The sequence below is a fragment of the Hyperoodon ampullatus genome (genome assembly GCF_949752795.1).
Source record: "Hyperoodon ampullatus genome assembly, chromosome: 8".
Lineage (NCBI taxonomy): Eukaryota > Metazoa > Chordata > Mammalia > Artiodactyla > Ziphiidae > Hyperoodon > Hyperoodon ampullatus.
The window spans coordinates 112832669-112849223 of record NC_136921.1 but is presented as its reverse complement, the minus strand read 5'-3'; the positions used below and the strand labels follow the sequence as shown (position 1 = coordinate 112849223).

At 41.8% G+C, this 16555-nt stretch overlaps 1 protein-coding gene across 1 annotated transcript in view; it reads left to right on the top strand.

The window, feature by feature from the left end:
- The window catches only part of NCKAP5 (NCK associated protein 5), a gene marked incomplete at both ends in the record, with an annotated part of 941793 nt that overhangs the window by 848648 nt on the left and 76590 nt on the right, over positions 1–16555 (top strand). The window contains one exon of the mRNA XM_079709823.1: positions 3495–3573. Within this exon, the coding sequence (XP_079565949.1) occupies positions 3495–3573 (79 nt within the window). The remainder of the gene's footprint in view (positions 1–3494; positions 3574–16555) is intronic.

Below are 16555 nucleotides of genomic sequence, written 5' to 3'. Positions count from 1 at the left end.
CTGGGGATGCAGTTCTCGTTAGGATGATTCACAGAAGAAGTATACACAGAATTCCAAATGAAGGGTGTCCCCAAATATTGGGTTTTATTCTGCAGTTATGTATATATATTTGTCAGCAATGAATTATTTTCTCCCTTTTTCCTCCTGTGTCCTTTGTAAGCACGTTCCTCCCAGCCTTTTCTAATGGGAGAGGTTAATAGACTCTAATGCGTACAGCGGCATTTAATGGTTACCTGTTAGAGACTGGTATTTAGTACAGCTCTTGACTACAACTGCAGAGCTCAAAAGATGGGCAAGAGTTGGAGGGGCACCATTAGAAGGTGCCCAAAGTACTGGCAGCAAACTGAAACCAAAAATAACCCACATCATTGCTCACGAGTCACCTGCTACTTCTTACCAAATGGGACATTCCTGACATTGATTTGTATCTGTTCCTGGTAGAGCAATGGCTGAAGAAATTCTGAATCTCTAACCACCATTGTTTGCTGAGCCAAACTTCTTGGTTTTGTGACCATTCCCATCTGTGAAGTGCTTTGCCACGTGAAGAATTCGCTTCGGCAAATTCTTCATCTTGAGCTGGCAGGCCCTTGCCCCCAGGAAAGTTCTACAACCTTTCGCCAACACACAGCCACTGTGTGATCAAGAGTGAAAATTAATTTTAATTTCAGCCTATGAGAAATATAATTAGCAAGGGGAATCTGCTGCCAAAATAAATTATGCCCCTCATTTCCATATGGAAATGGCTTTTTTTAATTACTCACCACTTTGCATTGAAATCTATTTGTATGGATAATTAGAGCTGACAAGTATGCCATTCTAAGGCACTCCCCCATTTTCCATTCCTTTGTTGATTCTTCATCCATCCCGTTCCAATTCAAAATTTCCCCTCATGTGTCATTCGCTCCTCAGGGGTCATTAGCCCAGGAGAGCTGAAAAAACTCCTGTCTACAAGCCCAGTCCCTCTGATAAATACCCAAGAGGCCACGTTTAGCATTTGCTGTTAAGCACTTAAAGCCCTAGAAAAGTTCTGACAAGGAGCTGACAGGTAGGACCTCAAGATGGTTTTTATTTTCCTTCTTAAATATGATACTTGGACAGAGGTGGTGATTAAGTTCCACCGAAGGCGTCGGAACAAGTAGGAAAGAGAAGCAGGACACTAACACACAAACAGAAAACGTTTTTCTACTCTTAAATTAAAAAATCGTTTATGTATATTTGGAATACTGCCTACCTAATGGCCAGACACTAAGAAAGATACAGTAGTTCTTGGGAAGGTCTGGAAAGGGTGACTGTGACAATATGGCACGCTGAAAAATTAAATTACAGCAATGAACAGGGGTCAGGAGTGCCCACTCTAAAACTGACATCCTTTTATAACCTTGAACAGATCACTAACCCTCTCTAGGCCTCTTTTCCTTCATCTCCAAGATGAGAACCTTATTGTAATCATTAGATTCTTTTGTTCAGAATTTCATAGGCTGATGGAGATGATGATTCACCCACTTTCCAGCAGGTTAGCATGGCACCCACCCCTTCCAGTTTAAAATTGGTTGATTTAGAAAAACCCAAAGGAAATACTATTTTACCTAACAGGTGTGGGAAAATATGGAGCATCCTGTCTTAGGTATTGGAACGGGCTGAAAATATAGATTTTCTTGATATTTCTATAAATGAGAATAGAAAGTTCCTGTTGGATTCTTCATGGAAATTAAGGTGTTTGGGTCTCCTTCCTTTGGGGTTTCTTGGTAGCTTTGTCACAAAGAGGTCACTGAGCTAGGTGAACTTTGGAAGGCAAATAAGTAATTCGTTAGTCCTGATGATGCGCACAGAGATTCTCCTCTCTGCAGTCCATAAATACTAGAAACAGAGCTGGTTGATGTTGCTCTTCTTCCCCCATTCCCTAGCTGACTTCCTCTGGAGGTACTAACAAACAAGGCAGTGCTGACAGCAGACAGCTGATGGGGAAAGAAAGTGATGAAGCATGGCCTCTGGATCGTCAGCCCTTAACACCTTCTCCTTTTAGGGTTCAGACAGTCATTGACATACTCCTGAGTGTTCCATCTCCTGGCTATTAGTATGTACGGATTAGGCACCAGTTACATTCTGATATTGGAACCATGGCCATGAAATGTAAATAATTGGTCTGACTCCATTAGTTATGAAAAATAAGAGGTTAAAAAGTAGAAAGCTAAGTCTAGCTCAAGGTCAGTTTACCAGCATATGGCTCTCCATATTTTAAGTATAAAATAATGGTTTCTTGGCATTCAACTCGAGCCCCCGAGCAAATCCACGGACAACCTCTAATGTCCCCCCACTGCGTTCATTGCACAGTTCATTATCATCGTTGGCTGCCCAGGGGACTGGCTGGGATGTATTTTCAAAGAGCTATTTAGGGTCATTCTGCCAAGGACCATGAGCTGTCTTGACCTTGTGGCCAAGTCTACACTGGCATGGCCCCATGGAAATTTGAGAATAACGAAGTTCCACCAAATGAACACAACTCTGAAACCAGATTTGCTGTATTTGAATCCTGGTTCCGCCACTTGGACAATTGCTTATCTTGTCTGTTTCTTCAAGGCCCCTTATGTCCAAAATGGAGCCAACAATAGCACTTACCTCCTAGCACTGCAAGGGTAGGAGAGCCTAGGTGTGAGGGGCTTAAACAGCTCCTGCTGCATGGTAGTTAAGTGTTGGCTGTTTTTATTATTATTGTTATGGTTCCTGATATTTTATTACTACTGCTACTAGATTGGGAAGTAGGGGGCCTGGGTTGAGTGTTGGCATTTACATATGTTTAAGGAAACTTGCTGGATCTCAGAATTCTCATTTGTAAAATACTGTGACTTGAGTAGATTCTTGCTCGAGTTCCATTTGGTACTCCGGCATTCAGCCTCTGGATATCCCAGCTGAAATGTAAGGCGGATGTTTTTGACCTGAAAAAAGTCTAGGTAAATGTATCACCCTTCTGGTTCACTGAGCACACATCATAGTCACCTCACGTTTCATTCTGGAAAGAACAGCAACAAAATAACATTTTCTTAGAGAGTTATACTCTAGGAAAAGGTCAACAGATCTAAGTGTATTTCTTTATTCTCATTAAAATAACTTGTGGTGGTGTCACTGTCCCTGGAAGAATTATGTTTCCTTAGACTTTAATTTTTCCCAGCAGCTCTGTGTTACTGACTTTATTAAGTATTAAAAAGAACTATAGCTGTTACCTTGAAAATCTTATGTAGAATCAGGTACCCTATAACTTGCTTTCAGAGCTGGGGTTATATTTCTGAAAACATGCTCTTATAATTAAAACTTGTAATAAAGCCAAGTGACAGAGTAGGGGAAAATGGAGTGAAGAAAATGTATGTGTATATATATATATACACGCACTCACACATACACACCCACATGTTTGTTATATAATGTACCAATATTCTGAGGATTACACAATCGATTTAATATAGCACATAGGAACTCACAGTGTTTCCTTGTTACTGCAGATAAAAGAGGCAAATGAACAGTTGCAAGAGGATGAAGAAGATACAGTTGCAGATTCTGCATTTCAGAGCCATACCATAGGTAAAAATTCATGTCTCAATATGCCTTTAACTGAGATGTTTTCTACATGCGACCCTATTTCAGACACGGTGTGTTCCTAAAGGTCATGTCTTATGCCCACCTCTACCAGGACTGGGGCTTAACTTCTCATGCATGATTACCTTTATCTTCTTAGGCATTGGAAACCACCATAAAATAAGTGGGTCAAAGCAGAACCTATGAAGAAAACATAGGTCTTTGCAAAGGAACACAATGCCAACTGAGTCCTTGTCAATATGAAATGAAAATGATACTGAGTGTAAATAATTTCTCTCTGCGGAAAAAATCAACATTGAATTGATCCAGTTTCTGTAACTGTCTCAGGAAACACTACTATTGGTTAGAAGTGTGGAGTGGTAGCTTTCTTATATTGAATATTTTTTAAATTGGATATGTTTTACACATAGAACTAAATAGATTAAGTATATACGGCTTGCCAAAATCACCTCCTCATTTTCTTCATCGTTTCTGTTAGAACCCTGATTATAGGTAGTCCTTTCTCAGAGATACCTTTGCTTTGTCAGCTCTGTCCTGAAATTTTACATGAGCCCATGTTGAAGGAACTCAGGTTTCTAACACAAAGGGATTTTGCTAACCTGTTTCCAGCAGCCAGGAGGTAACTGGTAATAGAGTAGCTGTCTGCGACGGTGATCCTTGTCAGGAGATAGAAGACATGATAACTTTAACAGCTCTGGGCCACCGTGGACACTTGCAAAATCAGTTGTTCTTTGGGCTCTAAAAAATAGCTGTGAAATGTAAGCATGCTGATTATTTAGTTTTACACAAAACATCAAGGCACGAGAGAATCATTTTTTCAAATCACATTTGGGTGTAGTAGACAGTACTGAATACCATCCTCTAGGGCATGACAGCCCTACAGCTTTCTGGTTGCTGGTATAATCAGCACACACAGCTCCTGCCCTTTCCCTGGAGTACCTTTAGCTGCCAACTCTCAGTATCTCACCACTCCTAGAGCCATGTTGGTATGTTTTGCGGCTGGTTTTCTAGCTTACCCAGCTGCCTTCTCCCAACTATAATTTACAGTTTATCTCAGAGAGTTATCATACCCTCGCAGCTTAATGAGACTGGCACACCATTATTATTCTTTTCTGTTGTAATTGGGAATACAAAAGTCTTAACAAACAGCTGGATGGGTGGAGTCTGCATGAGAGTATTATTGCGTTAGAGGCTGAATTTTCGAGAGAGAGCTATAGTAATCTGTGTATTCTTTTATAGACTAGCAATTCTTTAGATCTGTACTGTTTGACATGATGGCCAATAGTCACATGTAGTTATTTCAGGTTCAATTTAAATTCATGACAACTACATAAAATTAAAAATTTAGTTCCTCAATTGCACTAGCTACATTTTAAGTACTCAGTGGCCACATATTCTATATGGCCTGTTTTTCCATCATCACACAAAGTTCTGCTGGAAAGTGCTGGTTAAGATTACTCTCAAGGAAGTAAATTTGGACTCTGTTTCTGGCAGAGAACTGACTTGGTCTTCACATAATTATAGACCCATCTCCTCAAACTGGTGGAGACCTATCCGAACGAGCTGCTGCCGGCAGCAAGTAACAACAACAAAACTGACTAGCCATGACTTAAGGAATAAAGTCATGGAATCATCTTATATAATTAAAAGTCTGGAGGAAGGGAAACATAAAAGAGAAGCAGCAGCTCAACAATTCTATCCGAAACCCTATTTTTTGGTCCTCATGCTTGTCACTTCTGGTTGCAAATTAATTCCCACCACTCTAGGCATCCCAGCTACATTTGGGACACAAAGTACAAGGAAAAGTAAAAATTCCTCAGAATCACCGCCCCACACCATAGACTTCACGTTACATGTCATCAGTGAGAACCAGATCATAACGCCAATCTTAGGTGCAAGGGATGCTGGGAAAGTCAGTCTGTTGCTTCCCAGCCTCTACTGCATGAGGTAGTAGAGAGAAGAGGGTTGAAAGTGTTCCCTGAGTTAGCCAATCAGTATTACCACAGGCCTTTTAAAAAGTTCATCCATTTCAAGGCTGAGTGGGACTCAACAAATCGAGTGGTTATTTATCTTTATTGCACAAAAATGACTGAAAAAATATTTTTTTAGCACCCTGCGAATCCCAATGTTCTTCATTTTGTCTAGACTAAGTGTTATCACATATCCTGCCAATATTTATACCCATAGAATATTTCTAATCACAGCAACTGAGCAAATCTAAATATGGTCTTCTTCTAACCAAACAGCAGCTAGTATCTTTGACAAAGAACAACAATCAGAAAATCTGTGAATCCGAATGTTTGCATTTCTGTGGTTAAGGATAATCGTGTTGGCTTAATCAAAATGGTATGAGTTGATTACAAGACAGGATACAGTTAACTAAGCCTGCTCTATATTGAAATTCAAGATTCATGAAATAAGTTAAACAATACAACTAGATTCTTTTCCTTCAAATTGCCCTAACAAATGTCAGACTTTCATGTTAATAAGCAACAAGCAAATGACTAAGCTAGCCTACACAAATGATCACCAACACCAATTGTTCTTTCTTGCTATTTAACTGTAATAGATTCACCCAGTGTATTACACTAATTATCTAATGGGATTAAATGGTCAGTAGGAATTCAAATGACATTGTCTCATATTAAAAACATCAGCCAGTGATAGCATCAAAAATAATCTCCTAAGAGGAGACAGGGGATTTGGAAATTCCTTTAAAGAGGAAGAAATGTCTTTTGAGAAGTTTGAGGAAGAAGTCAAGCTGAATTAAATGATAACTAAGAAAAGGCTGCTTGGTAGACTCTCGTGAAGTGAAGGATGCATGGTATTTCCCCAAATCTAAAGAGTTGTTACCGAATGCAAGTGTGTGTGCCCAAAGCACAGTGAATGACATTCATAGTAAAAATAAAATTTTAAATGTCTCAGAAAGCTAATCAGACTTTCACAGCTTTTTGAGTGGGGGAAGGCCATTTGAGTCAAAGGTCACATTTTGATTAGCATGCTGACATATTTAGCTTAATTGTGGAGAGAGTGAGCTACTGATCATCAAAACAAATGGGAAAGGGAAGTACTGGTGTTCTCAGTAACAACTTTGATATTCAATAGAGAATGTGCTGTTGACTTGTAACAGACTGGCTCTGAACTGGAGACCACTTAGATAATAATACCTGTGGATGAGGAATCGGATGGAGTGGTTTTACATAATTTGGATCCGCATGAATACTTCCCAGGGTGACAATACTTCTGCATGTCCAAATATACAAATGACACCTGAGAGGTACTATAGAGTAATAGCTTGGGCAAGGAAGTTTCTGTCGAGGCTGCACTGAGTTCACGCATCTATAACCACAAGCGCCGAACTGCAAAGGGGGGGCTTTGCATCCGGCAGCCCCAAATATAAATTCCACCTGTCATGAAGGTAGGCCCGTGGAAACAGGACCATGTAGTTCTTTCTGACCAAGGACTGGAACTAGTAATGTTAATTTCTATCCATTGAGTATCTCCTATGTACAAAGCCCTGTGCTTGGAACATTACATGTCATCCTTCTTGTGTCTCACTCCCTTGTGGCTGGTTCTCTGTTTTCGTCATCTGTCAACTTGTTCCTTATGATTGCTTCCTTCTAAATACCAGAGGCAGGCATGAGATAAGGCTTTGGTGGAGATTTCCATATTTGTGAGCATAGTGAATCATGGTCTATGACTCCCTCTCTCTGTTTTTTACTAGAGAGATAGAGAATTGTAGCCTTAGAGAGTTGCAAGTATGGCTTTTTTACTCCTGTAAAATATTTGCTCTACAGATTGCACCAAGGAGCTGAGTTCTCTTTAGTTCAACAAGCCTATATTGAGCATCTTCTCCCAGCCATGCCCTGTGTTAGAAGCCAAAGATACAGAGATGAATAAGACACAGTACGCATATTCTATGAACTCCAGTTCAGTAGGGAAACAGAGAAGCAAACAAATAATTCTGATGCAGTGTAATCACAGATAAGTTAGAGGCATGATCTCCATACAAACGAGTCCACAGGGCAGGGTGTGGAGCCCACCTTTGGTGAATCCAGAAATGTTGATGTTCATGAACAGGAAAAGGCAGGAGTGAGACAGTGAGATACTGAAGTTTAAGAGCGTTTGCCATTCACACCAGTGGCTCCCAAAATCTGCAACACATCAGAATCCTCTGGGAAGGCTCTAAAAATGCTGATGCCCAGGTCACACCCCATAACAATTAAATCACAAGGTCTAGGGAGTAGAGCCAGGCATTAGTATTCTGTAAAGATCCCCAGGTGATTCCAATGTGCAGCAGAGTTTGGGAACCACTTTCCTAAGGGGTAGGATTTCATCAGCAAAGGGGACAGAGATGTCCTTCAACTCCAGGTAAGCAGCGTAATCAGAGACCTGGAGATAGGAATATGGCACACTGTACAGAAGGGGGTCAGCAGAGGACCAGCCTGGCTAGAGCAGAGGGCAAGCTTTGAGGACGAGGTACAGACAGAGGGGTGTTGTGGGATGGGACCAGACTGTGGAGACCTTGAAAGCCAAGCTTAGGTGTTTGAACTTAATCCTACAGACAATACATAGACAGTGGAAAATTGTTTTAAGAGACCCACACGATAAGAGGAGGCCATCCAGTCACTATGATGCTCATGCTCAGACTTTTAAAATAAAAACATACTTTCATTTTCTCTCCTTTAGCCTTGGACCAACCAGATGCACTAGTCACCATACTGTTTCCTCACAAGTGGTGTGCCATGATGAGTAGAGTCACGCATTCGTGTAAAAGGATGGATTATTTCAGGGTTGCCAAAGGGCTCCCTGACCCAAAAGAACTCTCCTGGAAATCTGTCAGGGTGTACCTCAATGTCCTACCCATGGGTAACTCCTTTGGGTACCAGTGCTCACGTCTCTTGTTATAGTACAGCTGGTGTCTGGGAAGGGTACCCACTGAGTGTCACTGACTGACGATCTCAGTGTGTTTCTCAGATGAGCACCAGCAAGACGCTAGAGGAATGAGCCATGAGTCTGGTCCATCCTCCTGCCAGGAAACCGAATAGCACAAGAAGGAATGCTTGGACGCTTAGGAGAGGGAAGGGCGGTGCTCTTCAGACAGGGGTCTCAGCTGCCAGGGCAGAGGCAGACATGAAGCCCTAGGAGGTGACACTAATTAATCCACGTGCTCCGAGGGGAAAGGGCCCATTGAACAGGTGGTAAGTGACTATGTTATAAGCTTTGTCTTTTCCCCCCACATTTTCCCAAGGCCTGTTGCTCTAAAGTACATGGTTGGGGAATCTGAAATAGCTGTAGAGAGACCTCATTTTGTACAGTTCCCTCAATTTCTTAAAAGACAGTGAATCCACTTAAAGTAAATATAAGACTGTGCATGTGACATATGGCATAGGAAGGAAGAGGTGGAGGTCAAAACAAAGTCAAACAACAGAGCACCTCAGCCTCTGAACCAGAAAGCTGCCAACGTGACAGAAAGTTCTGAAAGAAGACGATGTCATATATTATACCAATACTCACTCTTTATCAAGAGCTTTCTATATGCCAGGCGCTGGCCAAAGTGCTGGTATGTATGTTGCCTTGTTTTATCCTCACATCAGCCCTACAAACTAAGGACTGTGGTCACCCTTTGGCAGATGAGGAAATGTACCTCCTGAAAGGTTATGTATGTGGCTCAGCACTATGGCTAGTATGGAGTGGAGCCATCATCCAGTGCTTAGTCCACAGCTGTGAAGTCAAGTTAAATAAACCCCCAAGAATGCGAAATGATGACTAGGTACCTTTTTTGGTCACCTTTCAGGCATCAGAGACCAAGGATCCCTTTAGTAGATTTTTTGGTCAGGGGTTGCAAACTCAACCAAGCCCCTGCGACAATGGGTGAGATGGGCTGGACTTGACATTCACAGACATACACTGTATGAATGCTGGGAGTCTTGAGGACTGGAGAGAACACAGTCCATTCTAGGGGAGCAGCTGCTTGCCAGCTCCAGTTGTCACCATAGAAGAAGGCTGGCCCTAAGTAGCCACGTCTTTCCATTTCTCACCAGAAGCCAAAAGTCTAGACTTTTATGTAACATATGATACTTTTAGAAATCTGGGCCTAGTTTTCAAAAAAGTAAATCTTCAGAGACTTCCTTTTATCTGGCAATATTTCGAATTAGGATTTCAAAATCCTTTCACAGGATGCCACACCTAAGAGCACAGAATATAATCTAAAAATATACGTATTTTCTTAAATGCATGGTTGAGCTTCAGGCAAAAAATTGATCAGAGGCTGGGGACAGCAAGAAAGTTTGAATGCAGAGGGGAGAGAGTACCCTTTGCCCAAGGGGTATGGACTAGTCTCTGGTGACCTCAAACTAGGGTGACCAACTGTTCTAGTTTGACTTTGGCTTTCTTGGTTTTAGCACTGAAAGTCCCTCATCCCAGGAAACCCCTCAGACCTGGACAAACTGGAACAGTTGGTCACTCTACCTGGAGCCTAGTGTTAAAGAGCTAAACTGTTGACCTAATGAAAGCCTAGGGCCTGAGCAGGGTGAAATGTTACATCAGAAACACCCCTTCCCCATCCAGCATAAAGCTGAATTCCCAAAAGCAGTGGTGACAAACGTACCCCACGGAGGAAGACAGTGGGAATAGGCTCCTGACTCAGCCTCAACCCTGTCTCAACTCTAGCTGGGAAAAAAAAGAGAAGGAAAAACATGTCTCCTCTGAAGATTCTGAGTCATTAGCTCACACTCACGTGGGTCAGGGAATTAATTCAGTCTCTCTTTGTGTCCCCTGAGTCCCCCAGCTTGACAAACGTTTTTTTAAATTTTACTTATTTATATTTTTAAATTTTTGGCTGCATTGGGTGTTGGTTGCTGCACGTGGTCTTTCTCTAGTTGTGGCAAGTGGGGGCTACTCTTCGTTGCAGTGTGCGGGCTTCTCATTGTGGTGGCTTCTCTTGTTGCAGAGCACGGGCTCTAGGCATGCCGGCTTCAGTAGTTTTGGCACGTGGGCTCAGTAGTTGTGGCTCGCAGGCTCTAGAGCACAGGCTCAGTAGTTGTGGTGCACGGGCTTAGTTGCTCCACATCATGTGGGATCTTCCCGGACCAGGGCTCAGAACCCCTGCCTTGGCAGGTGGATTCTTAATCACTGCACCACCAAGGAAGTCCAAGCTTGACAATTTTAAATGGTCCAAGGTGTGAGTTTAAATATTCCAGAGAAGAATTGGGAGAGGGAATAGATGAAACAAGAATGGCAGAATATTAATATTTTAAAGCTGGGCAATGGGTATATGAGGATACATTACACTGTTTGAGAATATTGGAAATTTATCATAACGAAAAGTTTAAAAAGAAAAAAACACAGATTCAGGGTGGTAGTACTCTCAGGAATCTGGCAGAACCCAACTCAAATCCTCTCTTGCACCCACTCTAAAATTTGCATACAGATAAAGTTCTAAGGAAAATTAACTCAGAATAGAACACCACTAAAGACATGAGGGGAAAAAATGACTTCATTAGTATCAGAAAAAAACAAACAAACAAAAAACCCAAAGCTATAGAATGAGGCCTGCAAAGACTGCAGAATTGGAAATTATCCAATAGAGAATATAAACCAAAGATATTTAATGCATTTAAACAAAAATGGAAATGAAAGTTAACAAAGGAACAAACAGATGAGCAGTCAAATTTCAAAAAAGGACACAACAGAACTTCAGAAAAGTTAAATATTGTCAGAATAGTATTTATCATCACTAAAGAGAGAATTACTGAACTAGAAGATAGAATTGAAAAAGTACAGAAAAATGTGTCACAGAGGGCCAAGAACATGGATAATATGAAAGAGAGGTGAAATTAAGTAAAAGGTGATGAAATTCACATGCATCTAATTGTAGCTCCTGAAGCAGAGAATAGAATGAACAGGATAGACACAATTTTAAAAGTGTTAGTGGCTGAGAGTTTTGTAGAATTGAAGAAAGTTACCAACCCCCACATTCAGGAAGCCAAATTAGTTCCAAGCAAGGTAAATAAAAGGAAATATACACTTAAGGATAGTGAGTTTTTTTCCTTCGGATATATCCAGAAGTGGGATTGCTAGACTGCATGATAGTTCTATTTGGAAATAAAATCACTGTCTCAAAGAATTAGCTGCACCATTATTCACAATAGCCAAGATAGTGGTCTGTTGATAGATGACAGATAAAGAATTCATGGTATATATGTATGTATGTATACGTGTGTGTATATAGATGTGTGTGTGCACGTATGTATAGTTTTACGGTCTGCACGTAGTACTCACTTTTATTTATATAGTCTTACCACACTATTGTTTAGTTTTGCTCATTATACAAATAGCATCATACTGTACATATGCTACTACAACTGGCTTTATTTCAGTCAACGTTGTTTTTGCGCTGAATCAACGATGGTCCCTGCAGTTGGAGTTCATTCATTTTCACTGCTGTACGGTTTTCCAGAGCAGAAAAAGTTCAAATTTTATTTATCCTTTCTACTGTTGATAAATATTTGGGTTGTTTTCCATTTTTTGCAATTATGACAATGTTGCTAGGGTCACCATGGTGGTATATATTCCCTGATATAGTTGCCAAGGGTTTTTCTAGAGCCAGGCCTTTCAAACTTTTTTGACTAGGATCCACAGTAGTAACTTTTTACATCATAAACCAGTACACCTCTGCACGTGTGCCTATACATAAATGTAATCCAGTGTTACATTTTTTTTTTTACTACAAATACAAATTATAAACCACAGCAAATGAATGAGTAGCATGGAATCCAACAATGGGTTACCTTATGGAGGGGAAGTAGTGAGAGAAGGATCTAGTGGAAGGGGTGCAAGAGTGGCTTAAAAACACTGAGTTGTTGACCTCAGAATTGGGGCGGACCCAGCGCATCACAAGGGTCCTTAAGAGTAGAAGGAAGAAGCAGACAAGGGCCCGAGAAAAAGACATTTCTACAGAAACAGGGTCAGAAAGGCACATTCATAATAAAAGAGGTGCATTCGTGATCAAAGAAACCCACATTAAAAATGACACTTAGATCCCGTTTTTTATCTGTCACATTGGAAAAGCTTAAAAAGTTTTAAGACAAACTTTGTTGGCAAGGATGTGAGGAAAGGCGCATTGTTACATCCTACAGGTGAGAGGGTACTAGTACAACCTCTATGGATGAGAATTTGGCAATATCGAATAAAAGTCACACATACTTAATGCTATTAAATACCAATTCCAATCACATAATTTATCCTATAGACATACTTGCACATATGAAAAATAATGCATGCACTGAAGCATTGTTTATAGTAATAGGAAAAAATCACAAGTGAACCAAATGTCCATTAATAGGGTACTAGTCAAATGAATTCCGAAAATGGAATATTATACAGCTGTAAAAAAGAAACAAAGAAGATCTTTACTGATAAGGAACAATTTCTGAGGTACATTATTAAATGAGAAAAGCAAGGAGCATAATAGTACCTATAGTATGCTTGATTTTTTGAAAAGGGAGAAAGGACTATAACACACATACATATATAGTAAAAATATAAATGCAAGTATAAATATGATCATACACACACACACACACAAGCGCACACACACACACAGTTGTTGGCATGAATAGACCTGAAACACAAGAGACCAGTACTATTGGTTGCCTCAGGAGAGCAGACCTGAGGGTAAAGGACACAAGGATGAGAGAGTATTTTCAATATATGCTGTTTTGTGTCTCTTTAATCCTGCAATCTTATATAATACCTTTAAAAAAATTAAATAAATATTAAAGATTGTGCCTAAAAAGAAAAAACCACTGAGTTATTAAGGTGGGTTGTGGGTATTCTTTTATGATGATGATGATTTAAGTGTAGCTATCTGTTGTATGCACTCGTGCTCATAGTATATTTCACATTTGTTTTAAAAAGATAAAAACTAAAGTACCATCTAAATAACAAAACATGTGCGTGAGCTGAATGGGCCTTCCGTTTGCCTGGCTGATCTATGCCATCCACCCGCCACCTCCCATCCTCTTGCTGTCTGCCCTCTGACTAGCTCATTAGCATCTCCAGAAGCGAGGTCAGCCAAGAGAAGAAAGAGCAGGAAAGGGACGCACCCTGACCACCAATATAAAGTTACATCATCAATTCTGAAGCCCGTCGGGTGTCAGAGGAGTAAGTTAGAAACAGAGGTTGTGGGCAGCTCTTGAATTGTAATCTCTTTGTCCTCCAGGCTACCACAGATAATTCCAGGTTGATCAGACATTACAGATAGGTTGAACTGTCTGTGCCTTAAGTACTGCTAAAACCAGCAGTTCTTCTTTTTTTTTTTTTTTTTGCGGTATGCGGGCCTCTCACTGTTGCGGCCTCTCCCGTTGCGGAGCACAGGCTCCGGACGTGCAGGCTCAGCGGCCATGGCTCACGGGCCCAGCTGCTCCGCGGCATGTGGGATCCTCCTAGACCGGGGCACGAACCCGCGTCCCCTGCATCGGCAGGCGGACTCTCAACCACTGCGCCACCAGGGAAGCCCACCAGCAGTTCTTCTTAATCCTGAAGGTAATAAAAAATTAGTAACAGAGAAGCAGCAGTGATTTTAAACAAGAAATTTGCTGGACAGAAGCCTGTAATCAAGCTTGGAAGGAATGCGCTGTCCTGACTGTAAGAACTCAATCATATATACTTAATGAAAACCCGTCTCAGTTAAGGTGATCCGCACACTCGGTCCACCGGGATTCCCCATGGTGTGTCCATTAAGTCTGGCACATTCAAGTAAATACTTTAGCTTGAGACAGGTGTAAAGCGCTAGATCGGGTAAGGGCTATGGCAGATTATGGTGACAAAAATTGAGTTGTGTAATGAAACATGCACCTGAGGGGGAATAAAAGGAGGAATAGCGATCTTGGGAACAGGATGCTCTTGACTCGAATGAATCCTTATTCAAGAAACATGCTAGAGAAAAAGAGAATGGATATGAAGAAAGTAAAGCCTTGCAGTAAATCTGTTAACAACACGGGGCTGATCTGGGCACTTTTTAATGAGTCACAGACACGCAACTGGGGCTTAACTGCTTGGAAAGAAACACCTTCATTTTTGAAAATGGTTGTGCCTGAGAAAATGACTTATCAATGTCAGCCTTAATTTCTTTCATCAACCCATTGATAGAATTCCAGAAGAGTCGTTGAGCAAATCTTCTTATCAGCGGTACAGTGCCTGCTCCTCCCATTTTGTGCAGGATCAGATAAAAGGATGATGTTTGCTTTATCTCTGCTTTGCCACCCTGGTGCCGCTAAAAGCTTTTCAGGAAAGGGGAAGAATAAGCGGAGAGGTTACCAGGTTATGAAACATGGTCACAGCCAAGCCAGGAACATTGAATCAATTTCCAATATGTTTCCTATGTAGCTAAAACCTATACTCTGGAGATGTTATTGTTTGATTACAAAAGCAAGAGGAATTTGAAGAGAGACTTTCATGCCAATGTGATAAACAGTCTCTGCCTGTAACTCGATTGTGTCAACTCCCAGAAGGAGGGGAAATATGCTTTAAGGTGACTTTCTGCCCATTTGCAACTCAGCGGTGTGCTTTGCCTTCAGAGCCTGCTCGGAGGGAATCCTGTGTGTATGAGAACACATTTGGAGGGGGCAATGGCTGCCCTGCTTTCAAATGAGTGGATTGCATTTCCCTTCGCCACTGACCCAGTCATCAGAATGTTTCCAGGATGTCAAAAGTATGTGTGCATAATTCTCCTTTCAAACAGGTCTCTTTCCTGTGTAATTCATACTTTTAAAAATGAAAGTACCTCTCGTATGCTGGGTTACGATTGAATCCACTTTTAAAAAGAGAAACATGGGGCTTCTCTGGTGGCGCAGTGGTTGGGAGTCCGCCTGCCCGTGCAGGGGACACGGGTTCGTGCCCCGATCCGGGAAGATCCCACATGCCGTGGAGCGGCTGGGCCCGTGAGCCATGGCCGCTGAGCCTGTGCGTCCGGAGCCTGTGCTCCGCAACGGGCGAGGCTGCAACAGTGAGAGGCCCGCGTACTGCAAAAAAAAAAAAAAAGAGAGAGAAATATGATAAGGGGGAAGCAGTGCACTAAGGAGACGAATGGGGTGGGGCCCAGAGTCCATTCTACAGCTTAGTGCAAACTGCTGCATCTCTCTGTTTCCTCAGTTATCAGATGACGGACGTATTCCAGATGCTCTCTTATGTTTTTTTCTGGCCCAGAGTTCTAACACTCTTTGAGGGAGGAGGGTGTATCTGAACTTGCAAATACGCTTCCATGTCCAGTTCCCAGCTCCTGTGAATCTGTGGGAAGACAGGGGTTTCAATCCCAGGACCTGAGTAAACTCGAAAAGTTGCAAAGCTTATCCAGGGATTTCTGGGCAGGACTTGGACCCCGTTCATAACGGCAGTGTCACCACCGTGCATTTGCCTAGAGTTTTGCATTTCTGAGAGTGCTTCATTGATCGCCTCAACAGAGTCTCCCCGCCTGGGGTTTGCAGTCACATAAGCCGACTTCCCGTTCCCCCTTTGCCACCTAACAGATGCTCTGACCTGGAGCAAGTTCCTGAACCTCTCTCTCTCTCCTTCCCTCGTGTGCCAAATGGAGATAACAAGACCTACTTTGAAATATTGTTGAGAGGTTTGAGGTTTTTGTTTTTTTTTTTGAGAGGTTTGAGTATTCTGCAGACGAGTGCTTGACACCATGCCGGGAGTTAGCAAGAGCTCCATGTTTGGCCTTCTTTGTTGTTATTAAGAAGGATATGGATAAAGTGTAGATAGTATGGATATCAGCTAGCTTTCTTTCCTTCCTCCCTCCCTTCCTGCCCTCCTTCCTTTCTTTCTTTCTTTTTTCTAGTTGTACTCATAGCTGTGAGTTATCGCAATGAAAGGTTACACAGCAAAACCAGCAAAGGGAGATGGCCCGTGGGGCCGCATCGGGAGGTAACTGGGCCCAGGGTCCTCTTCCAGGAAAGTCACA